The following is a 26,040-nucleotide window of genomic DNA, read 5'->3' as shown; positions in this document are numbered from 1 at the left end:
TAGTTGGGAAGCAGGTTGGGAGGCTTTGCAGTTTCCTGGTAAGATGACAAGCCAAATCTTATTAACTACAAGAGAGAGGAATAAAAGAGAGCCTGGTGAGGCAGTGAGTATTTATACCTGCTATATACAGTATAATGTTTCACAGTATTAAATGTAACTATAAATGGATTTTTAAAAATCATTAATAAATGAAAATAATGTTAGTATTAGAAGAATAAAATACTATGTTGCTATGGGAAAATAATCAACTTTAGAGTGGTAAGCTTAACTCTGATTCATTTCGCACCACATCACACCACACGGTCTATTATTATTTTCCTAGAACAGCTCAGCTGTTATTACTGTGTATTACTACTTGCTTATTACACAGCTGAAGGTGTAACCTTAATATTTGCATAGTGCATAGAATTTGTAAACCAACTTGAACTAATGTATACTCACATTGCATTATGGGTAATACATTTTAGCCAGTAAGTGTACAGCATATGACTGCTGGAATATACCAAATATCATGTTGGAAAGCATATTATATGTTCTAGATTTGCGGTTTATCTTAAAATGTCTGAACATTAACTAGACAGGAATTTGTAGCATTTGGTACAAAGCGATGATAAAATTTTGTTTCATTAAAAAGACAAAACAAACAGAGCTCTCTCTTGGTTACGGTAGTCTTAAAAGGTCTTCAGATGTTCAATGCTCAGTACTTTTGTGCATGAACAAGGCATACAGGGTAGGGCAGACATTTGATAATATCTTTGTTGTATTGCACTGCATACAAAGAGGAGTAATGAAAGCTGCAAAGTCTTAAGAAGACCTCTCCACACTGTGGCCAATGACTCACTCATTCTCTTGTCTTGATTCTCTTTTTTAGAAACCCTGGTTTTACAATTTACGAGAAATGTGGAATTCTTATCCAAAACAGGTGTGTGTTTTTTTTTTTTTTTAAATCTTCTGTGTTTTTGTGAGAATTTAAGGCTTTAACGTGCCTGCGTTCACACTTCACACCCAATAAATATGGGTTGCTCTTATCACTGGCACAAGTAAGAACAAAACACATACGATTTTAATAATACTGAACCAGAACTCTGCAAATGTTTATGTGATACTCAAATTTACAACCTCCTCATAAAAACTCCATGATAAACCTCTTCTCAGGCTCAAACACAACATCATCGCAGAACATATTTAGATGATAATAAAAGAACGAACCTGGGGTAGTTTAGTGAACTCTAAAGTGGTGCCAGTGCACTGATGTCATTAATACTGACCATCTTAATACCACTCTGATGCTGGACTTTATCTTTAATAGCCCATATGTGCTAAACTTCAGTTAATTGCACATTATTATTATTATTATTATTATTATTATTATTATTGCTGCATTGGTCTTTTGTTTTGTTGTTGTAATAATACTCCATTTAATTTCACATGCATATCAACAGTAGCAGGCAGAATGACTTATTGCTGTTTTTTCTTCCTTGTAGTCCTTGTTGGAATCTCAGTACTGGTACTACATCCTGGAGATGAGTTTTTACTGGTCTCTTCTTTTCAGCATCACGTTCGATGTGAAACGAAAAGTGAGTTTCAAACAAGTCCTTGATTCTTCTTACAGTTCCCCTCTTGCATTTGATGATCAAATCAAGTCAAGTGGCTTTTATTGTCATTTCAACCATATACAGCTGGTACAGTACACAGTGAAATGAAAGAATGTTCGTCCAGGACCATGGTGCTACATAATACAACATACTAACCACATGAGACGACACATAACTAAATAAGACCCACGCATTTCTACATAAAGTGCGCATGCAAACGTGTAAACAACACAAGACAGTACAGTAACTACTAAAACAGGACAATAGGCACAGTAAGAGACAGTGTAGCACCGACCATTACAGTTCTAGTGTGGAAGTGTCAGATATAACATGTAGTGCAGAAAGATGCAAAAGAATAACAGTATAATAATAAAAAATAATAGTGATGTTAGCTAATTACGATTGCTTTATTGTGTTGATGAACAATAGCAATCCCTCCAGACTAAGATGGCAAACCTTTGGAGCAGTACACAGATTTTTGTGTGAAGCATTTACTACTACACTGAACAAATTTCAAAGAATAGTTCAGCAAAAGATTAAATTTACATCATTTTCTACTCATGCCAAATGAAGTCATAAAGTTTGATTCTTTAGCTTTACACAGTACACTGTAACATGAGCACAGCCATCTTAGACTTTTTATTTGGTTTTGATTTCATTGCACACAAGACAACGAGGTGAGATTGGTAGGATTTTAGACAAATAGTAGCTAATTGTATATACCTGATTTAGCTTATTTAACATTTATACTGTGTACTGTAGCTTAAGGACGTCATTTGAGGTACATGAAGATTTGGGCATGTATTTATGAGAAAGATTTTGGGTGATGAAGACATAACAGCTGTAATAAATGTATTGTATTTTAATGAGCAAAGTAACCAAGCAGGTACATGCTGTATATGTGTGGTGGTCTGGGAAAACCAATCAGCTTTGGCCAAATTCTGGCAAATCGAAGAAGAGAGGAAGAAGAAGAAGAAGAAGAAGAAGAAGAAGAAGAAAGCCAAAAAGAAAAAAAATCACGTTTTGGCCCAAATACTTTGACACCTTAGCTATAAGTAAGAATAAAATATTTTTCACCATAGTAACATGGAAATGTTTTAGTTTACTTTGAACTTTTTATTTAGACCAAGTCAGTCTGCCTTAAGATCTCTAAAACCGTGCTAGCTAAGTGAGATTTCCTCACACAGTGAATGTCAGTCTTTGATCAAGCTGTTGCATAGCTATGTGCTATAGTGAAAGAGACATAAGCCTGATCATTTCAGTTTGAAATCAGACACCAGGTGTCGTAATGTCCGCGATGCTCCTGCACTGCAGTGTGAGTAGAATCACTAAATGAAGTTTTCACTTTTGGGTGTAACCACACTGTAAAATCCCCAGTGTTAAATTAACGCCTAGAGTGTTGATTTAACTCTTATAGAGTACATTTGTCTAATTGGACATATATAAGCACCGTAAGTGTTAATTCAACACTGGGGATTTGGCTGTGCAGACTATAAAATGTTATAACACATTTCAATTTCAAATCAGGAAAGTTTTTCATAAGTACTAATCATATGTAATAGAAAATGTCAAAATGTGACCATCTAAAGGGTTTTTGAAGAGCACCGCTTCTGTTTACATCATATTAACTATGAGACCAAAAGTAAACAACTGTGGCATGTTTTTAAACATGTTTGTAGGACTTCAAGGAGCAGATCATTCACCACTTAGCCACATTGACGCTGCTGGCGTTTTCCTGGTGTGGAAACTATATTCGAGTAGGGACATTGGTCATGCTCGTGCATGATGCCTCTGATGTGTTTTTAGAGGTGAGTGAGTCTTTTCAGTGGAATACCTTATTCACAAACACCACAAACTCTGAATAGTTATATTGACTTGAATGTATAAGTGTGTAGCTCAATTTTGTTCTCAATGAAATGTCTTTTTCTGTCCAGTCTGCCAAGATATTTAACTACGCCAAATGGGAGAAAACCTGCAATGGCATTTTTGTTCTGTTCGCTGCTGTGTTCATGGTGACGAGACTTGTTATCTTTCCATTTTGGTAAGAGGCTTCTTTATATGCATGTTTGAGGTTATGAGAATACTGGTTGGTCAATGCATTCCAGTTGTTTTAATAAACAATGTAATATCATTGCAGTTTACAATTACAGTGTCTGAAATGTCGCTGTTGTCTTTGTTTCAGGATCATCCACTGCACGTGGGTCTACCCGCCTGACTACTACCCTGTTTTCTTCGGGTATTACTTCTTTAATGCTGTACTTGTCATCCTATTGACGCTGCACATATTCTGGGCCTACCTGATCCTCCGCATGGTGAAGAAATTTCTCTTTGGAAGTGTAAGTAGTTATTATACAATTATTAAACTCGCTCTGCATAAAGCAAAAAATCTCATTGATTTGGGCAAAAAATAAATATGCACAGTTTCTACCCTTATATCGAATGTAGTGCTCAGTAAAGACATTATTGGGGTTTATTTTTTGCACTATAGTTTTAAGTTTTGCACTGGAGCTACAAGTCCATTGTAACTAGCAAATAAGAGACGCTTATAGTTACCAATTTCAAATTTCATCACACACACACACACACACACACACACACACACACACACACCTTGTAGTTAGACAGTTGTAACTGCCATACATCCTTGGCACTTTCAGTTTGCTAATAACCTGATTGACAAGGCTAAAGCACATCTAGCATTAGTAAGCAAACCGAACTGGTAAAAAAAAAAAACTTACCGACATATCTGGCAAGTGTTCTTCATCTGGATTCCTGAGTTAGACAGACTGGATTGTTGATGATTTTACATGATCCTGGATTTGTCTGATGTTGTATTTGCTGTCACCATAAACTCTAACCTGCGCAGGGGCAGGATTATTCAATGTAAACAAGATTAGATTACGCAGATGTTTTATAAAAATACAAAAGTCACATGCTTAAAATCACTAAATACTGTATCTCTTGCAGTTACTAAAATGAGGTCATGTAATTGCTATTGCAAGTCCTGGAATGAATTAAATATAATTCACACATCTAATTGTGTGGGGCATGGATTATTTTGAAGAACAAAAAAAACAAAAACAAACCCATGGGCACAATTTTATTAGCACATATATTGTGAGGAAGGAAAAATGAGAACTTTTAACTGGCCTCTCCAGCTTCCATATAATTTTAATTTGCAATTAACTAACTGATAATAATTTGTGTCGTGTATCTGCCCTTTTCCAGGCAAAACAAGACTGTGTAGTTATCTCAAACAACCCAATCTGGCTATACTAAGCTTTCATGTAATAATCTCATGTATGGTCAAAGAATTGAAGTAGTCTATTTGGAATGATCACAATTCTCATCTGTGGCAAAAATAATAATACAGATTAAACATACAATCGTTATGCTCAGTTCACTGTTCTCTGTCACCCAGTTTTTTTTTGGGATTGAACACCAGTTCTTGTTTTAAACCAGGCTGATTTTGACACACACACACACGTTTACATTTACATTTATTCATTTAGCAGACGCATTTATCCAAAGCGACTTACAAATGAGGAAATACAAGCAAACACACACACACACACACACACACACACACACACACACACACACACACACACACACATGCACACAATAATAATAATAATTTAATTCTTCAAAACCTGGCTTCATTATAGTAATGAAGCCCGTGAGAAGCAGGAGTCTGAATTTAGATAACCTTCACTGCATTCAGTTTTGAATTTGATTTTCATTTATTTGCCAAATCTGAATATGGCCCAAAGTGGTTAAGAACTGGTCATTTTTTGCTGGACTACCAGTACATTACTGTTTTGAAATTAAATGGATATGCTAATTTTGGAATACAATAATCTGTCACTAATAATCAGTCCTCTGCTAACAACGTGACAGGCATCACCTGTAGGCTTGAAAGTGAATCTGTGTTTTACCAAATGCCTTCAGAATTAAAGTGAAATCAAGCATTACAGCTTCTTCAAACTACCCCTGCAGGTTTTACAATATGATCTGTAGTGCATTCGCAAAATCTGCGATTTTTTTTGATAATAAATGGTGTAAAGGCATCTGAAGATATAAGGCATTAACTTTTATGTACAATAGGCATTAATTTGAAATGGTAGTTGGTGCAAAACCTTCAAAGAAAGATTGTTTAGCACTTCTGGTGCTCAGTTGAAAAAAATAACACCTCTGTTCATTCAACTGCTTCCTATGAAGCTTGCCTCATTACTGGTTTCCCCACGTCAAGCAGCCAAGACATTACACCCTGCACACAGCAAATAAGCTACACTGATACGCATGAAGCTTTAACACTGCAAATAAATGCAAATATACTGAACAGTAGGGTCCAAAATTCTGAGACCACTATGAAAATGCTTCTATTTTGCATTCATTTCTAATTTAATACAACAACATTCATTACAAATTATATTATCGTCAGCAACTTCAATGAAATGTATTTGATATCTGCCCTTTCTGCTTTAATGACATGGTGCACTCGAGCTAGCATGGACTTCATGTTTGTGCAAAACCTTACGATCCATTTAGATCAAATCCATCTGAGTGTCATCTGAATACATACTTCAATAGAAGAGAATAGGCATGAGGAAAATCTGACCTTTTGTACAAAAAGCAGTTAGCATGATCAAGATCCCAAATTTACTTATATTTAAATAAGGACCTAGAAATAGTGCAGAATCTTGGATATAAAATATTCACGATTTTGAACATGAACATGTTTTTCAAATATCTAAAAATTCTAAAACCTTCTGTTTATTTCCAATTTGAAATAAATAAATAAAAACAAACAAAACAGATCTTCAATGTGTGTCACAGACTTTTGGACCCAACTGTATACAGAATATGCCCTAAATTAAAATGATCCAAAGGGCTGAAGCTGTTTACGTGATTAAATTGTGATTATGCGTGATTGAATTGGCTTTATAAAAACAAAGCACACATGTGAAGTCTCAGTGGGTTTTGCATTTTACAGGTAGATTTTAAATTTGTCTCTCTTTTTATCTGGCTATGAAGGCTTATGTTAATATTAGTGTATCATTTAACTCAAAAAAAAATTGGAGGAAACTAATTACCTCAAAATTTTTAAGTTGATAAAGCAATTTCGTTAAGCCAAATACACTTAAATATAACAAAAAATTAACTCAAACTTTTTATATTTAAGTGTATTTGGCTTAAAGAAATTGATTTATCAACTTAAAAATTTTGAGGTAATTAGTTTCCTCAAATTTTTTAGTTAAATGAACTATCCGATTTTACAGTGTGTATAATAAGTAATCCTCTTACAGGTGATGGCTTCTAATACACGTTAAATACACGTTAAGGAAAATAATCAACGATGTGGTGGAGTGACGTGGTCTTAATCTTACCATCCTAAAGTTGTTTATTTCCCTATAACAGCATGTCCCTAACTGATTTATTCCTTTTATACTACAGCAATTTGCCGATTATTGACATTTTTATTAGTTAATGACTAACACATATTATCCTATAATAAAACCAAGGCAAATCAATTTACTATAACACCATATTTCATATTGGCATTTCATCTTGTGCCCGATGCTCCCTGGGATAGGTTTCCCCGTGACACTGAAAAGGATAAAGCGGTGTAGAAATTGGATGGATGGATGGATGGACCATATTTCATTCACATCTTTGCTCCTAATATGCAACATATAAACTGTGACTAAGCATCACAGTCCTCTATGTGTACTGTACTGTATTTTATCATCACTAGTGCTTTAAGTCAGTAAGAGGACATTGTTTGGACTTACTGTTTTTTAGTGAAGAATGATGTAATCTTGCTTTTAAAATATAGTTTAGATTTGTCTTTCATTCATGGCTCATGTATTGACTTGGTTATTATTATTATTATTATTATTATTATTATTATTATTATTATGGTCTATACGTTATGTTTCTATTGGTTTAAATTAAGAAGAACACAATGTTTTGACATATAATTGAAAAACATGTAGAAGCTTGTACGAGAAATAGAATTTGTATTAGTTCTTCAAAACCTCAGTTCTTGGTAGTGGATTTTCAGACCCGATCCATCCTGTGCTTTGTAAAGCCAATGTGTTTGTTGTATTTATGTTACAGTTCATCCAGTTCAGTCAGTCTGATATTACCCAGACCTGCAGTTTGCCCTCTTTGGCTCTCTCTGTCTCTTTCTCTAGATGCTATTAAAATAAACAGTGCCAGTTCGTTTCCCTGTCCTGTTGTTCTATCTGCAGTGAAATGGGTGAAACATTATGTGTGTGATCGTACTGGCAAGGAGCTTGATCCCTGACGATTACAGTGGGCAGTGTTTGCCAAATTGAATGACTTCATCTTGTAAATGCACCAAAAGGGTGTTGCTCTTAACGTGGTAATTAGGTGTGATTGAATGTTCATCAAACTGCATACAGTTATGTTGCTGGAGTTACTGATTGTTCTCTGATTCTGGTTTATAAAAGACACTTATGTTAATTACTCAAGGCTGTTTTGATACAGTGCACTTGAGGCCGGTTTCACATGATGGATGGGAATAGTAATAGTTTGGATAAGAAAACATTTACACAGTTTTCCACCTACCCCAAAATGTAGTTGATTACCCAAGACTTTCTTTGTGACAGAAATTTGCTTCTTTAGTTTTGCACTAGAATTACAAGGCTAAAGTTAAAGTCTCGTATTGGAAGTCGATCTCACTTAAAAGCTCCCTTAAATATATGCTTCATACCACATCCAGTTCTTCACACAAGTAATTCACACAGACTTGCTGATGTGGTTTGGGACACAGCATGATGTGATCTCATAAGACTGATATATGACATTGGGGTCTAGAGGTGTGAATTAGTCTGAAACCCCTGAGGTAATCATGCCAGGACATGAAAGAGCAATCCAGTGCAATGAGGAATTCATCAAGTTCCTACATATTAAGACTAAGTAAACATGCTGCAGACTAGTGGGCATTATGAGCAAAATAAACCTGTATTATTCAGCAAATATTATTTTAGTGGTTAAAATGTACACGTTTTTGTAAGTTTCTCCTTCTTCTCTTGACAGTTAACTAAAGATGAGAGGAGTGACAATGAAGAAGAGGAAGATGATGAAGCGGAGAACAGCATGCCTGAGGACCATGATGGACACCCAAAAGTCAGCAATGGCTGTGGGGCCAACCATCACTAACCAACCGGACACTTCTGCAGTTTCTATTGTTGCTGATGACTGAAGGAACCTAATGAAGTTTTTTTTTCTTTTCTTTTCTTTTCTTTTTAAAGTTTTGGTGTCCAGCCTCAACTGGCTTCAGATTATGGAAGACACTGCTGATTTATTACCACCATGAAAGTGCCAGAGACCTGACCAGAAACACACTTGTATCTGTCGACAGTACAAACCCAAACAAGTGCTTGTTTCCTTTTCCTTAGTGCCAACAGAGAGTGATTGCCTTGGCTCCTCCATTGTGGCCACACTCTCTACATGAACCACAAACTAAGCAAGAAGAAAAAAGATCCCGAAAGGGAAAAAAAAAATCATTGTGCCTAATCTGATCCTTATTGTTCATTGGAACACAGTGCTACAGAGTGACCTGGGTGCTGTTGAGGTTCATCTGCTGTTTCTCATCAGTGAGATGAAATCACACTATTGGTTTTTACCTTGCTTGAAGACACTATAAAACAAAATCCTAATCCCATGATGTGAGGTCCAGATCTTGTACTGAAAAGTTGCATTCTAGAAAAAGCATTACACTGAATGTAGTATCCCAGCCAAGACTTGTTTGTGCTCAAAGTTTGCTTGTTCAGCTTCATGGAGGAGAAACAAGGCTAATGTTGCTAACAAGCAAGGGAATCTAACTTCTAACTAGTTTAACATGTGCAAATGCAATGTGTAAATCATCACCCACTCGCCTGATTGTGGCTGTCTTTGTTTGAAGAGTCTTATTTAACTTACTGTTGAGAAGTGAGAGAGTGAAGGAGACAGCCAAGAACAAATGAATGCAAATGGAGAACAAGTAGAAGTAATTTTTTTTTGGACTTGAACTATATACTTGTAGTTGTTTTTGTTTATGTTTATGTTAAATATATTCCAATACATGTGTGCTTTGACTTTTGATAAAAAAAATGGTCAGAAGAAAGATTTCATCATTGAAAGTTGAAAATCTGACTCTAAAGTATTTTGTTTTAATTAAAAAAAAAGTTTTATCAAAGAAATTGTTAGGTGATTAATCTTATCTTAAACTTACTCACTTATAAAAGCACAGAGATAAAAGGCATGTGATTTAGTCCAGAATATAATCAACAATCACTTGGTGATGAGCCTTGGTACCTTCCAGACTGAATTTCTCTTGGTTGATTTCGGTCACTTGCTTGGAGGCAGCCTAGTATTCAATGTTTAATTCATTAATTATGTATCTTCAGTAACTGCTTGATCCTGGTTTGGGTCACTACATGTGAAATGTATTAGTGTTAACATTTATCAGGAGTAAATGTTTAGGAGGGAACCCATACACTCCATATAGACAATAACCTGAACTCAGGATGTACTGTGAACCCTAGAGCTATGAGGCAGCAACACTATGTTAAATATGGGACACCTTTCTGCACATTCAATGGTTTATTAAATATGATTTATAATTGGGGCAGTGACAGTGGTTAAGGTAAGTGGTTGGAAGGGTGAGTTAAATTTCAATATTTGAAGAAAAAGAAGGTAAGTGAAATTATTTTTTTTTGCATATTTGTTAGGAAGTCTAACAAAGGAAGGGCCTTGCTCAAAGACCCAACAGTGGCAGCTTGGGGGTACTTGGGCTTGAACCCCTGACCTTTGGATTAGTAAGCCAGAGTCTTAACCGTCGAACCACCACTGCCCCAACTACCATATGCAATATGGGCAAAAAGCCACTGCTTGAACAAGCCCCAAAAACCTCAGCTGTATTATTGGATTGGGTTCTGTCCCACTTGTAATTCCTTTTGGATAGCATCTACCATATGCATAAATTGAGAAAAAATCAGACCATGAGGTGTGTCAGCTGACCTCTAGAGGGAGCAATTCACCACAATAACTGTAAAATCATGGGGGATTAAGACTGCTTCTGAATCTATTCTCAGATAAAGGGTCCTCCAAAAATCTCCCATCTCTTAGGGCAAGATAAGCGGTTTGCGATAGATGGCCATTGGGTGTCTGCTCCCAAAGTATGGCCTATTCAGAAACTGTTTGTCTGGAATTTGGACAGATTTCTTTTGTTGTCATTCATCAGCAACACTTGGAAAAGAGAAGAGAGTAGAGAGAAAAAATAAAAAAGAGAAAGATCCAATGACTATTATGGACACCTGAAAGTCACCAGTGGCTGTGTAGGACATTGTGGAGCAAAACATCACTAGTAGATTTAAGACACTTCCCTGGTTCCCTGTTGACAACTAAAAAGGTTTGATGGCTAGATACTGTATGTCAGAACAAGACCTCTATAAAGTGTTACTGTGCATACTCTACTATGCCCTACCATAATCATGATGCCTTTGGGGTTAGTTATAAGAAGTTCCCTTGAATGGTAATATATTTTAACTCTTGTTCACACAAACTCATTTTCAAATTAGGTTGTGATGTGTTTGTCTGACAGACCTTCTGTGAGTGTGTTACATGGACAGGCCTCTTATTTACTGTGATTCAGACTATCACTGTGGCAGCTGAACTCTCAAGCTGGACACTTCTGCCAAGCTGCTCTCTTATAATGGCCAGCTCAGTCATGCCAGCTGCTTTGCTGGCTCTCAGAGGTAGCTAAAGTTCTCCTTGGCAGCTGTGCCAATTTAAAAAAAAAAAGAATTCAGAGTGCTTCAAACAGGACTAATCCCTCGCTGACCCACTCTAAAGTCAGCCGGGGTTCTGTTCTTGGATCCACCACCAGTTTTCCAATCAGACCCTACAGAATGATGTTCCCCACAGAACTGATCTCTGAAACACTCATACAGTATTGAAGCTAAGAAGCGTTTTGTCCATTCTGATGGGTTAAACAACTTAACTGATGGTGGACACAACTGACGTTTCAGCGTTTCAGGCTTGCTGGTCTCAACATTGTCCAAAATCACATCTCATCCCTAACACTTTTGAATGTCATGAACATGCTCAGTTACACCTCAGTGTTCCTAGTGCACAGCATGAGTTCAGCTAAAAAAAAAAACAACAATAGTCAGGGTCAAAGGTGAAGTTCAGATGGTTGGGCCCCATTGGTTAAGCTTGATCATTCAAAATGCTGGTTCTGTTGGCACTACAGTATAATGTCCTGTTCTGTTTAATGTTTGAAAAATTGTTTTTGCTTCCCTAGGGATTCGAACTGCATCATAAAAATGAGCTAATGTGTTGAATCGCGTGTGTTTCACTATCACTAAGCGTGATAAAATGGTCATCGGGTCTAATAAAGAATGACGGCATGTTATGTATAATTACGTATTTCACCGCCTCTATATTTAACTCAAACGCCTCGAATAGCAGTGCTCTCATGCATTTGTGGTTTTCAGCCTTGTTCGTTTCATTTTACTCTTATTGGACTGTAGTCTGTACCTCCGCTTGTGAACGCAGAGTTCTTTGGAGTGGGGTCAGAGAGGGATTAGTCTTGTTTTGAGTGGCTTTGATTTCTCTCTTTTTTTAATTCACTTGCACAGCTGCCAAGGAGACCTGGCAGCTGCCGTGACTGAGCTGGCCATGATAAGAGAGCAGCTTGGCAGAACTGCCCAGGTTGAGAGTACTCAATAGCTGGTGATTTGACATGACTTGACAGATGAGCCATGGCAAGTAGATGCTGCTGTCCATTCACGTTAATGTTTTTTTTTTTTTTTTAGTGTAATAGTAATATAGTATTCATATTAGTGTAATATCAGCTTATTTCTCTGACCTCAAGAGTTCAACTTCATTACCAAGAGCTGAATGAATGCATGCATACGAAAAACAATATACAGTCTTATACAGTGTATGTTCCTATATCTGACGTTTATATTATATCCAAATTACTTACATGTCTATATGATCATGAATGCACACATTCATTATGCAAATAAGTATGTATGTCTCTTTCACATGACAGTAACATTGTCTAGCAGGGTACGAGTAAGAGTGCAAGTGGTGCACTCTTTTTCCATTAATGGATAGTTAACGGGGGCTGAAAATCTGTGCAGAGCAACAGACGGGCTACATATAGATGCATTTCAACCAGTTAAGTCTGTGTGCTGTGTATATTTGGACAAGTGATTGACACTGATGATCATGTATATGAAACACATTGCACACCTGTTCATTTCCATGAACATCTCTGCCATTAATATGTCTACATCATATGCATATGACTGAAGTGGTAGAAATCTATCTACATGTAGCCCATCGGTTTGTCAGCCTCCTTCTACCAGTGCATCTTTGGAAAAAAAAAAAAAAAAAAAAAAAAAAAAAAAATTATATATATATATATATATATATATATAGGACAACCACTGACCATATTATTTGAGTGCTGATCTATTCCCAACATTGTCATGTGCGTTTATCAGGTATTGTTTCATTTGGATTGATATGTGATTGACTCGTTGAGGATAATCAAACTGCATGTTAGATTTTCGGGCTGTGAAAAAAATACTTACTTAAAAGCAAAATTCTGAATACACCTCCTCCTGTGGATTAAAACATCTGCTTTCACTACCTGCAGCGTGGAAACCACGTGTACGCGTTCTGCCCACCGCTGTGAGTGATCGCGCGATTGTCCAATCCCCTCTCAGGAATCTGTTTGCATAAATCTCCCCGGCCAATCCGGTGTCTGTAGGCGTGTCTTCCTCTTCGGCTTTCTCCACTTTGCTGGGGCGATTCATTTCTCCCCAAACTTTGCCCAACTTCTGCTCACTTCACCCTCGCTTCTCCGGCAGTGATGCGTAGCTACAGGGCTCCTCCGCTTCTGCTGGCCCTTTTCCTTCTCTCTATTGGACTGAAGGCAACAGTAGGTAAGAATGTAGCAACTGCATTTCTTTGCAACTTGATTAAAACCGGCCTGCCTGCAGTGTAGTCACACTTCTCTGCGTGTTTAGTTCAGATTTGCTGGAGCACCTTCTGCAGCACCCTTCTAATGCACAGCGTCTGCATGAACTGACATCTTCCTCCTGTTCTGACATCTCTCAGGATGTGTTCATTACAAAGCTTGACGAGTTTCTCAGCGTAGGTTTTCATAAAGAGCTTTGTTTCTGCAGTACTTTTATGCATGCACTACAGAGGCAAAACTATTTTTATCACTTCCTATTGTCTCTATATACTTACTGTATGTACTGCCTCGATACTCATGCATACTTCAGACATCTATACTCACTGCTACTGCCTCTATAATAATCCTACTGCCCTGTACTACACAGGTGCTGCCTGTATATTAACCCCGTCCTGCCTCCCTTTACTCAGTCCTATTGCCTCTATAATAAATCCCCTCTGTTACCTCTGTACTCAGACTACCTCTATAATAATACCTTCCTGCTCACTCCTACTGCCCTATACTCATTGCTTCTGCCTCTACAATAATCCCATACAGCCCCCTCTCTACTCACTCATATTGCCTCTATATTTGCTCCTACTACCTCTATAATAATACCTTCCTGCTCCCTCCTACAGCCCTATATTCACTGCTGTTGCCGGTATATGAACCCCCTCCTGCCTCCCTTTACTCAGTTCTATTGCATCTATAATAAACCCCCTCTGTTACCTCTGTACTCATACTACCTCTATAATAATGCCTTCCTGCTCCTTCTCTGCTCCCTCCTACTGCCCTATACTCACTGCTGCTGCCTGTTAATTAATCCCCTCCTGCCTCCCTTTACTCAGTCCTATTGTCTCTATAATAAATCCCATCTGTTCCCTCTATATTCATACTACCTCTATAATAATGCCTTGATACTCCCTTTCTGCTCATTCCTACTTCCCTATACTCACTGCTCCTGCCGCTCTAATAATCCCATACATGCCCCTCTCTACTCAGTCATATTGCCTCTATATCCACTCCTACTGCCACTATGTCCACTCCTACTGCTTAAATAATGATGCCCTCCTGATCTCTCTCTGCTCACGCTTACTGCCCTATTCTCACTGATTCTGTCTCCTACTGCCTAATAATCTCCTAATAATCCTACTGAACTGTTCTAACTGCTGCTGCCTGTAGAATAATCCCCTAATGCATCCCTTTACTCAGTCCTATTGTCTCTATCATAATGCCTTCCTGCTCTCTCTCTCTCTCTCTCTCTCTCTCTCTCTCTCTCTCTGCTCACTCCTACTGCACTGCTCCTGCCTCTCTAATAATTCCATACAGGCCCTTCTCTACTCACTCACTATACTCACTCCTTCTGCCTCTGTAAGAATGCTTCCTACTCATTCTCTGCTAATTCATATTGCCTCTGTAATACTGCCCACCTGCTTATTCTTTACTCAGTCCGATTGCCTCTATAATATTCTCCTCCAGTCCCCTCTCTATTCTCTCATGTTGCCTCTACAGGTGAATCTCAAAAAATTTGAAATTTAATAAAAAAGTGGAACTTTCCTATATTCTCGAATCATTACACATAAAGTGAAATATTTCAAGCCTTTTTTGTTTTAATCTTGATGATTATGGCTTACAGCTCATGGAAATCAAAAATCCAATATCTCAAAATATTAGAATAAATAATTTATAATAGAGAAATGTCGACCTTCTGAAAGGTATGTTAATTTATGCACTCAGTACTTGGTCGGGGCTTTAATCCTTTTGCATGAATTACTGCATCAATGCAGCATTGCGTGGAGGCAATCATCCTGTGGCACTGCTGAGGTGTTATGGAAGCCCAGGTTGCTTTGATAGCGGCCTTCAGCTCGTCTGTATTGTTGGGTCTGGTGTCTCTCATACAGTGCATTTACATGGACAACAATAATCCACTCTTAACCCTATTAAGACAATACTGTGATCAAGAAACTACCATGTAAACAGCAATTTTTAATTACCTTAATCTAATTAAGGTCATACTTGAAGTAAGCAATAATCGAATTAAGACATGTGGAGTACTCTTGTTTTAGTCGCATTATCGACGTGTATTACAGACATGTAAACGCCTTAATCACACTACGAACGTCGTGTGGGAGTTTTCACCGCATTTTGCGACAGGACACGATCACACACGGCAGTTTTACATTTTACGGCGAACAAGAGAGTTCAGCTGTGTCCCAAACCGCGTACTTGCCTACTATAGGCCTGTAGTGGGGAAAAATACATGTATCTCGGCTACTATATAGACGGTAAGCACGCGGTTTGTAACGCAGCCCACGGCTTCAAGCAGTTGCCTAATAGCACATATAGCATGACAAATAATTAACTGCACTTAAAGCGTTCGTAAAATTTTTTTAATAAAAACACCCAAAACTGTATGCGGTACCATAACGAAGACGAACTGTATGTTGATACGTGAAATTCTGGAGGGCGGCATGGTGCGGTGATGTAATGACGTGTGCCGTTAATCTAATTATGTTCTATAACATGTAAAACAGGAACATGAGAGGAGTATTCTAAAAGCGACTCATGTAAACACCTTAATCACATTATTATCTTAATCAGAGTAAGATCAATAATTAGATTACTGCTGTCCATGTAAACGTAGTCATAGGTTCTCTATGGGGTTTGAGTCAGGCGAGTTGGCTTACCAATCGAGCACAGTAATACCACGGTCAGCAAACCAGTTACTAGTAGTTTTGGCACTGTGGGCATGTGCCGAGTCCTGCTGGAAAAGGAAATCAGCATCTCCATAAAGCTTGTCAGCAGATGGAAGCATGAAGTGCTCTAAAATCTCCTGGTAGACGCGGCATTGACTCTCGACTTGAGAAAACACAGTGGACCAACACCAGCAGATGACATGGCACCTCAAATCATTACTGACTGTGGAAACTTCACACTGGACTTCAAGCAACTTGGATTCTGTGCCTCTCCACTCTTCCTCCAGACTCTGGGACCTTGATTTCCAAATGAAATGCAACATTTACTTTCATCTTCCCCATGATTGTGGTTGTGTGTACTGAACCAGAATGAGATTAAAGCCTCAGGAAACCTTTACAGGTGTTTTGCGTTAATTAGATGATTAAAGCTCTTCTCAGGTCGACATTCCTGTATTATAAATTCTTTATTCTAATATTTTGAAATACTGGATTTTGTTTTCCATGAGCTGTAAGCTGTAATCAAGATTAAAACAACAACAAAAAAGGCGTGAAATATTTCATCTTACCTGTAATGAATCTAGAATATATTAAAGTTCCACTTTTTGAATTAAATTATGGAAAAAATGAACTTTTCCACGATTTTTGAATGCTTTGAGATGCACCTGTGTATTTACTCCTGCTGCCTCTATGCAATCTGCTGCTGCCTCTATAATAACCACCTCATATTTCCTCTATACTCACTACTATTATCTTTATAGTAATCCCCTCTAGGCCCTTCTCTACTCATTTGTGTTTCCTTTATATTCACTCCTACTACCTTTATAATAATATATATAGTAATCTGCTCATCTCTACCCACTCCTTCTGCCTCTATTCAAACTCATGCTGTCCTTAGAGTAATCAAGCTCCTACTCCCACTATACACCAACTGATCCCCCCACACTCCCTCTATACTTACTCTATTGCCCTAATAACTGTCCATTCATACTCCAGCTATGCTCACTTCTACTGACATTTTAATAATCCATTTTAATAATCATCTCCCACCTGCTCCCTTGATACATACTTATATTGCTTCTATAATAATCTACTACTGCTTGTTTTATATTTCTGCTGCCTCTATAATAAAAATAAAAGAATAATAATAATAATACTCTCCTCAACTATATTGTCTGTATAATAATCTCATCTGCCCCATTTAAACTCCTAGTGCCTCTACACTGTCGCCATCTGATTCTATAACAATCCATTTATACTCACTCTGTACTCACTCTTGCTGCTTATTTACTCAGTCTTGCTCTCTCTACAGTCACTCCTACTGCCTCTAATATATACTCTATACTATACTGCCTTTAATAATCCACCCCTACTGGCACTATCCTCACCTCTACTGCCTCTATACTATCCCACCCCTGCTCCCTCAATACTCATCTCTGCTTTTTCCCTACTCAGTCCTTGTCTCTTTTCACTCACTCCCACTGCGTTTGTAATAATCTCCTAGGGATGGGCGATATAATATCGTTTGCGATATACCAGTAGAAATTCTCCCCACAACAAGAATTAGTCTTCCTGCAATAATAATGATAAAGCCTAGTTGATGATGTATTTATGTGGACGGCCTGTGACCCATTCAGAGCTAACATGCAGAGCGAAAACAAGTATGGCGGAAGGCGGACGTGAAGCTGAGTTCAACGCTAAACGAGGAGCTACCTCTACAATCTGGAACTGGTTTGCTTACAGAAAATCAGTTTTACTTTTAGAGCAATATTTGTGTTTCTGAGGCTTAGCTGTAGCCGAAAACAGTGGTGCACGGTACTATATTTATATCGTCACTGATATCGTTAATGCAATAAAATACCAGAAAATATCGCCCATCCCTATAATCTACACCTTCTGCTTTTACAATAGTCCACTCCTACATTCCCTACACTCATCTCAGCTCACTCTATACTCATACCTACTGCATCTGTAATAATACATACCCACTACATCTGTCTCAATACTATCTATATATACTAAGCCAGAGCAATATGAAACATGTGTTACACAAAAGGAGCTATAAACTTTGATAACCAGTAATATCTGATGAATGAGTTTTATTTGGCTAAGCAGACACTAATAGTTTTAGCTTCACTCCAATTTCTCAACCTGAACAGCAGAAACAGCGTTCATATAAACACAATGCACTTAACGTTTTTTACTGTGACTATAAAAACAAATAAATGTGATTTTTTTTTTCTTCAGATTTGTAGTTCAAGGTCTAAAGTCTCCTGAGTGGTGCATTTGTTTAAATTCTAATCCTGACTATACCATAGCTGTCCATAAAGAACATAACAGCACTGTAGGGTGCAAGTGTTCACACACTAGCACCTTACCGTGCTGGGTTAGTACATTCTCAACCCTATTCACTATAAATGCAACAAGTAGGTATATGCCAGGTATATAACAAAAGAAGAAGATAACCTTTATTGTCTTTATATTTGCATATCCTGGCTTGTTGGGAAGTTGGGCTCAGGTGCTGAGTCAGCTATGATATCACACCGTGGGCCTTGTTCAAGGACCCAGCAGTGGAAGACTTGGCAATGCCAGGGCTTGAACTCACAAACTTTTTGATCAGTAGCCTAGAGCATTAACCACTGAGCCACCATTTCCCATTATGTACACTATATCATATATCATTACTATTGTTACTACAGCCACCATTTTGGTGCAGCATCTGAACTACAGTTATAAAAGTGTGTCCTATTTAAAAAGCAGCATAAGGACAGCTGTCCTCTAATGTCCTTTATGCTTTTAAAGGAGTGTCCTTTTCTGGCTAGACACGCACATACTTCTGTTCAAAGGATGTCAGCTGCACGAAACTGTGAAAAGTCTGGCAAACAGAGCTATCCTTCTGGAGGAGAAATCATTTTCACTAATGTTATTTACAGCTTTGTAGTTAGTGCACTATGACTGTGTATATATACATACATACATACATATATATATATATATATATATATATATATATATATATATATATATATATTATGTAAGCTATTACACTGTTATTACTGTTATTATTGATAAGGTACTACTGTTCTGATAGGGAAACACTGATACGTTTCTACATCGAGGGTTCCTCCAGAGGGACAACTTGACGGGCTCAAGTAACTGACAGTAGTGCTAAGTTTCGACATCTCAGTACGGGCTGTCCCTAATTGAAGTTGTCTTTTCCTCCTCCGCAGCACGCTCTGTAGAGTACGAGACAGACTTAGTAGTGCCCTCGGAGTTGCAGCAGGAGCAGGTGGAGCTGATTTGGGAAGCATCCCGGTGGAGCAGAGGGCGCAGGAGGCGCTCCGAGAACCAGCATGGCCACCTGTTCGTGTCATTGCCCGCCTTCAGCCGAGAGCTTTACCTGGAGCTCCAGAGGGATGAGGCTTTCCTCGCTGAGGGCTTCATGGTTGAGGAGAGGAGTCGAGGAGAGAGCGTCCAGCGTGAACCAGCTTTTAAAGGACGAGTCTGTTTCTACACTGGCACTGTCTTCAATTACACTGACTCGTTTGCCTCGCTGGATACTTGCAGTGGCCTGGTAAGTGAAAAAAAGCTTTGCGGTTCTGGTTCATCATATTTTGAATGACTCTCCTTAACATTTTTGTCTATAGAGGCATAGACAAAGTATAGACAAAGTCATATATTTTAGTCATCCTGGGCATTGACGGTATTGTAATAATGTGTCAACCAGACTTGAAAACAATTCCTCACTCATTCCTCATGGTCAATATCTGTCAATATTTCAACCACATATCCTGTTATGTGATATATCACCTGATATATCAGATCATACAGGATGTTCATACATGTGACTAAGTGCAAAATAGTGCAATGCTGTAAAGCACAGTGGGCATTTGCTTTGCTGTGCCTGGTGTAATCTGAGTTTGGAGAGAATAGCAAATGTTAGCTAGCTAGCTATTTTAGCCACATCGCGTGTGCGTTATTTTTAGGGCTGCAACTAACTTATTATTTTCATAATAGATTAGTTGGCCGATTATTATTATTATTATTATTTATTATTATTTTTTTCAATTAATCGGATGGGGTGGGGCAAACTTTCAGTGGCATTTTTTTCATTTATTAAAAATAAAATCCACAAACTGAGTGTTACAAATATAAACTTAAGACTAAAACTTTACAAAACTTTTTAAAACTGTTTGTCTAAATATATACGACTGAAAAGAACCCAATACACACAGATCCACACCAGAATATATATTATTCATTTAGAACTGTAGTTTAATTCTGTGTTTTTTTTAATCTATAAAAAATAATACATAAATACTTATATAAAATACAAACTTTATGTATATATGTGTGTGTGTGTGTATATATATATATACATTTTATATTTATATAAATATTTATGTATTATGCACAAAAAGCACAGAATTCTACAGTCCTCGCAATCCCTGGTTGATTGGTAGAACCTGTCATTCCCCAGGGATTGATTCAAATATCATTGGTAAAAATACCAGGTTCAATTACATTTTATTGTTGGTGTGACATTTGACTCTCTGAATGATCTTTTGTTTATTTTATCCATCAATGCGACACTTGAACTTGTCTACCATTCATAGATTTTTGCAAATTATCATTTCATTTGTAAATAAATTTAAAATAAATCCATCAATGAACGATCGTCAGCTCAGCTAACATGATATTTGTGAATGCACGTGAATAACCAAATTGATTAATTTTAAAACATCTCATTTGAATATATTTTGATGCATTTAAGAAAAATTATATAATATTATTTAAACATTTTAAAAAATTTCCTATGGACCCCCTGAAATTACACCACTGACCACTAGGGGTCTGCAGAAACAGTGGACTAGACGGTAGAGTACATAGTGCATAGTGTACCTGTATAGTTCGTCATTTGGGACACAACTTTAGTATTTATTCTCCGAAGCGTGTTTTCGGAACAGGAGTAACATAATGAGTAAATGTGCCACGTGCAGACCAACTAATCGATAATGAGATTCGTTGACAAAGATTTTCATAATCGATTATTATCGATTTTATTGATTAGTTGTTGCAGCTCTAGTTATTTTCACATAAGCGCGTGGACTACCGTGTGTGATTCCTTACATAATAAGGGAAAACCTTCAGGACAGACGGCTTTGAGGTCTCACAGTGACATGACAAGTTACAATTTTTGCATATTTTATCATATTATATTCAAGTGAAAAAAAGAGTCTGGTAAAAGAATGACAGTTTATAGCTATTATAGCTGATTTAAGTGATAACAGTACCTAACGTGTTTCCACAACATTACAGTAAATATAATTATAAATGGGCAAAAATATAATTTGTTTTTTAGTTAATAAGAAAAAGTAGGAGAAGCATGCAAATTGAGGCCGAATGTACAAATTGCATACAATGTACACCCCCAAATACAGGATCATATGAAGCCTTTTGGCTGAGTTGAGAAAGGCCACTGCTTTATTTACATAACTACTACTACTTACTACTTACTACAGTCTTCTTGATAGTGTTTTGTTTTGTTGTTGTTGTTGTTTTTTTTTGGGGGGGGGGTATTTAACATTGTGCATGTGTGTTTGTAAGGTAGGAATAGGTTGTGCTTGTTCTTATTTGTCATGTAAGAGATGTTTCCATGGTTCAAATCCAGCTAAAACCAGTCCTATGAATGGCCTGAACTGCCATCAGCCTGATGGCTGAATGGGACGAGTAGCACCATTGTGACAGGCTGTCACTTGATTTTTAGCTGGGACGAAAGGTCAGGCTCACACCCCAGGCCCCCATTGCTTAGTCTGAATGCTGAGACACTGAAAAAGAGAGATAGAGGGAGTGAAAGTAGTGTCTGGTATGTGTAAGTATGGTGAGCACTAATTGAGAAGACATGCATGGTTTTAAATCTGCAGAGTGTGCTCTGGAAATATTCTCAGCTAGATGGTCTTCACCTCTCTGACTCTGCTCAAACTTTCTCTCTCACTTCTTCTAATCCCTGCTGTATACTCCATATTGGGCCATTGCGATGCAGTCACTCTGGATCATACAACAGTGACAAACTTGGCTTTCTCTGCACGCTGTTTGCATTTTCCTTCGCCATATAAGCTCCGTTGAGGCTGCACCTTTGGAAAATGAGGTCATTGCAGTAACAGATGTGCCAGGCAGTAGAGCCTCAAGCCTTTCTGACACTGTGCGGGTTGACGAGGAGCAGATCAGCTAGAGATCAGCTGGATGTTTTTACTCTTGGTTCCAAATGGAAATCCAGACCAGCAAGTAGGTGGCAGATGGAAAAATGCCGGTCAGCATTAGGGATGTGCATGGATGCTTGAGTGACACCAAAGATCAATCACGGCAACCAAATAATGCATGAATGAACATTATGGCTGTAGAAATAATTGTATTAAAATCCCGATCCCGATTCGTTTCTCGGTGCAGTTCAATAACCTTAGTAACCTCACCATTGCATGACCTCTCACACACACACACACACACCTAAAGGCTTACGATTCTACAGAAAAAAGGGGGAAACAACATTGGAAACCTGTGAGTGAATTTTAAAGTGACCCAAACACCTGCTTGTAGTAAGAATAAACAAATTTGTAAACACATTTTTTTTATATCAATGCAGTGGATATTAAATTCCCAATCACTAAACAAAGGACTTATGTAAGTTATGTGATGTTCTTATAAGTTGCTTTCAGCAGAAGAACAGAAAAATGGCCACGACTAATTATTTAACGAGCTGTTAATATTGCTGGTTTCCTTTAAAATTTGGGAGAGCACACTGTGTTAATTTTATATTAAATAGCGATTTTTTTTTTTTACTAAGGATTTGGGCTATTTCACTACAAATGTGCCAATTAGTGAGTAATTCAAATTGCATATGAGCAGTTATTTAGAAACATCCACTAAGAAAATATAGATATAACTGTCACGTAATGGAGGCTGAGACAGAAGCAAGTGCAGATAAGGCAGTTTAATGAGAAGACAAATCCACAGGGTTAGGCAGAAATCAGTAACCATACAGGCAAGGGTCAAACGATCATGCAAACAACCCAAACTAGGCAAAGCAGAGAATCAAAGTCGAAGGAATAACAAAATCAAAAAACCAGAGCAACAACACGAGGTAAAGGCTTGGTAAACAACAGAGACAAGTCAACTGAACGGAATACTTCTGACTGAACAGTCTCTATTATAGTGTGGTGTGATGTTGATTGTGATCAGGAACAGGTGTGTGTGTGATTAGTCCTTATGAGAAGGTGACTGTCTGTGTGTTACATTGGGAGGTGTAGTCGTCGGCCATGTTTGTAGTTCGCGATCCATTCTGGGAAATGGAATCGCTAGTTTGCCTGGACATGACAATAACAGTATACTTCAATAATGTGAATAATGTAAGTTTAATAAATACACATTGCTCTTTAGAGAACTGGTCAAAGAATCATGAATGAGAATTTCATTCTCAAATCTAAGCCACTATATATATATATATATATATATATATATATATATATATATATATATACACACACGCACACACACATACCGATCAGCCATAACATCATCACCACACATTTGGCTCCGGTCATGGGGTGGGATATATTAAGCAGTGAGTGAATAGTCAGTTCTCGAAGTTCATGTATTGTAAGCAGGAGAAATTGGCAAGTTGAGCGACTTTGACAAGGACCAAATTGTGACGGCAGGTCTTGTGGGGTGATCCTGGTATGCAGTGGTTAATACCTACCAAAAGTGGTCCAAAGAAGGATAACCAGTGAACCAGCGACAATTTCATGGGTGCCAAAGGCTCATTGATGCGTGTGAGGAGGGAAGGCTGGCCCGTCTGGTCTGATCACACAGAAGAGCACAGAAGAGCTACTGTAGCACAAATTGCTGAAAAAGTTAATGCTGGCTATGATAGAAAGGTGTCAGAACACACAGCGTATCGCAGCTTGCTGCGTATGGGGCTGTGTAGCTGCCCATGCCGACCCCTGTCCACTGCCAGGGATTGGACTACACAGATGACAGTTGACCATTTCAGACTTGAGTGCTGCAGCCTCTTATTTAAGGCCAAACCTGTACAGCTAGCTGACTATAGTTTGTGCATTGCTATGAAAACAGTGAGAAAATCTTGCAAAATACAAAACATAACCCCTAATATTTACCATTATGATAGACTCGTCATTTAGCAACATGCATGAGGCCTACAGAATGGTTTATCTTTCTTTCTTTTTGGCAAAAAACAAAAGAAAAGAAATGTACACAATGTTCCACTTACCCTAAATGTAGAAAGGCACGTTTGATGTAAGAAGATTTGGTTTGGCACTGTACCTACAATGCTAATGTTGTTAAGGAATTTTATAGCTGTATTTTAGCAAACGCCAGACTCACTTATATTCTCAGGACAGTGACACTAGTTGGTGTCGTTACACACAAACACCAGACTCAGTAGGTGTGGCCCAGAATTTTACATCTGAAGTAATTTGGAAGATTTAGTCAGCTCGGTCAAATCAATATTCAGCCAAGGCCTGTGTACTGCAAAAGTATTCAAAGTACTGCTTGGATAAAATGAAATTTGTAAATATAACAATGCTTGCTTATCTCTTTGTTAGTTCATCACTGTCGTAATAGTTTTATCCAGACCTGATCGGTTGCAGATTAAAGAGAAACTCCATTTAAGGTCATGTTTTTCTTTCATTATCTCATATTTTGTTCACGTTTCTCAAAAATCATGATCCATTACTAGCACATGGTACAAAATCATTGGGTTTGACCTGACTCAAAAACCATGATCTGTACCTGTAGTGGGGGTGAGGTTTATTTCATTTACACGCTGTCAATACAAATCAGCCGGGCACAAAAACAGCCGGCATTTTGACCTAAACAGTGAGAGATCATCAATAAAGTAGTTTTAAAATATTTTTTTTTGCTTGTGAGGTAGTGGAGTTAGCATGCAACAGCATGCTTCTCTTCATTCTATGTTTGTCCATGTCTATCAGAGCAAGTATTCGTACTCGCTCAGCAGCAGCAGCAGCATGGCAGATCTAGTCCCCCAGACCAAATCTACTCACTCTCCATCCCCATCTATAAAAGCTAACAATTTCATGGCTGAAATATATTATGCAAATTGCCTGTATCAGACAACACTGCCACTGCGTATGATCAAATCAATAATAATAGCACAATAAGCTTTGATTGCACAAAGCCGTTTTCCTTATGTTGGCTTTAAAAGAAATGGTGCCTGTTATAACGCTTTTGGTGAGATTTGAACTTTTTTATTGCTGCAGCGCCATTGCCACAAGAATGTAAACACATGTTGACGTGTAAACACTTTTGAAAATGTGAGAGAGACAACACAGGCTGTGTTATACAGAACAGCCAAAGTCTTAGTGTGGGTGTAAACAAAACAGGCTTATAAAGACGTGATCAGATACGTCCTTTCATTATTCTTGTGAGGCGTTAGTGTTTGTCTGCAGCTGTGAAGTCATTGCTAGCACAGTAACTTCGGTGCTTAATAGTAGAAAAAAAAAGATCCCAAACATAAGAAATAATGGTCAGATTTCAGTGGTAGCTCCTAAAAATAAACGAGCAAGACCATCTAAGGACTAAAGGACAGACTAAAGGACTAAAGCACTGCTGCATCACTCTCTTTAGGTAGAGATGAGGCAAGAGATCATTCTGAATGGCATCAGTATTAGTAGTCGAATGGCATTGTGGGTAATGTAGGAAACTGTTAACCATAGTGGAAACAGATTGC

General features: G+C 37.8%; 2 protein-coding genes across 4 annotated transcripts in view; both read left to right on the top strand.

Moving 5' to 3' along the window:
• cers3a (ceramide synthase 3a) overlaps window positions 1–9,808 on the top strand; it is a 29,671-nt gene extending 19,863 nt beyond the window's left edge. The window contains exons 6-11 of the mRNA XM_053635237.1: window positions 872–922; window positions 1,485–1,577; window positions 3,275–3,403; window positions 3,530–3,636; window positions 3,778–3,931; window positions 8,664–9,808. Of these exons, the coding sequence (XP_053491212.1) occupies window positions 872–922; window positions 1,485–1,577; window positions 3,275–3,403; window positions 3,530–3,636; window positions 3,778–3,931; window positions 8,664–8,786 (657 nt within the window). The 3' untranslated portion in view covers window positions 8,787–9,808. The remainder of the gene's footprint in view (window positions 1–871; window positions 923–1,484; window positions 1,578–3,274; window positions 3,404–3,529; window positions 3,637–3,777; window positions 3,932–8,663) is intronic.
• Window positions 9,809–13,083: 3,275 nt separating this feature from the next.
• The window catches only part of adamts17 (ADAM metallopeptidase with thrombospondin type 1 motif, 17), a 154,952-nt gene continuing 141,995 nt past the window's right edge, over window positions 13,084–26,040 (top strand). For all 3 annotated transcript variants that reach the window (XM_053635236.1, XM_053635235.1, XM_053635234.1), the window contains exons 1-2: window positions 13,084–13,570; window positions 19,508–19,851. In XM_053635236.1, the coding sequence (XP_053491211.1) occupies window positions 13,498–13,570; window positions 19,508–19,851 (417 nt within the window). In that variant the 5' untranslated portion in view covers window positions 13,084–13,497. The remainder of the gene's footprint in view (window positions 13,571–19,507; window positions 19,852–26,040) is intronic.

Source organism: Ictalurus furcatus, chromosome 10 (assembly GCF_023375685.1).
Source record: "Ictalurus furcatus strain D&B chromosome 10, Billie_1.0, whole genome shotgun sequence".
NCBI classification, from domain to species: domain Eukaryota; kingdom Metazoa; phylum Chordata; class Actinopteri; order Siluriformes; family Ictaluridae; genus Ictalurus; species Ictalurus furcatus.
This window is presented reverse-complemented; position numbering and strand designations above follow the sequence as displayed.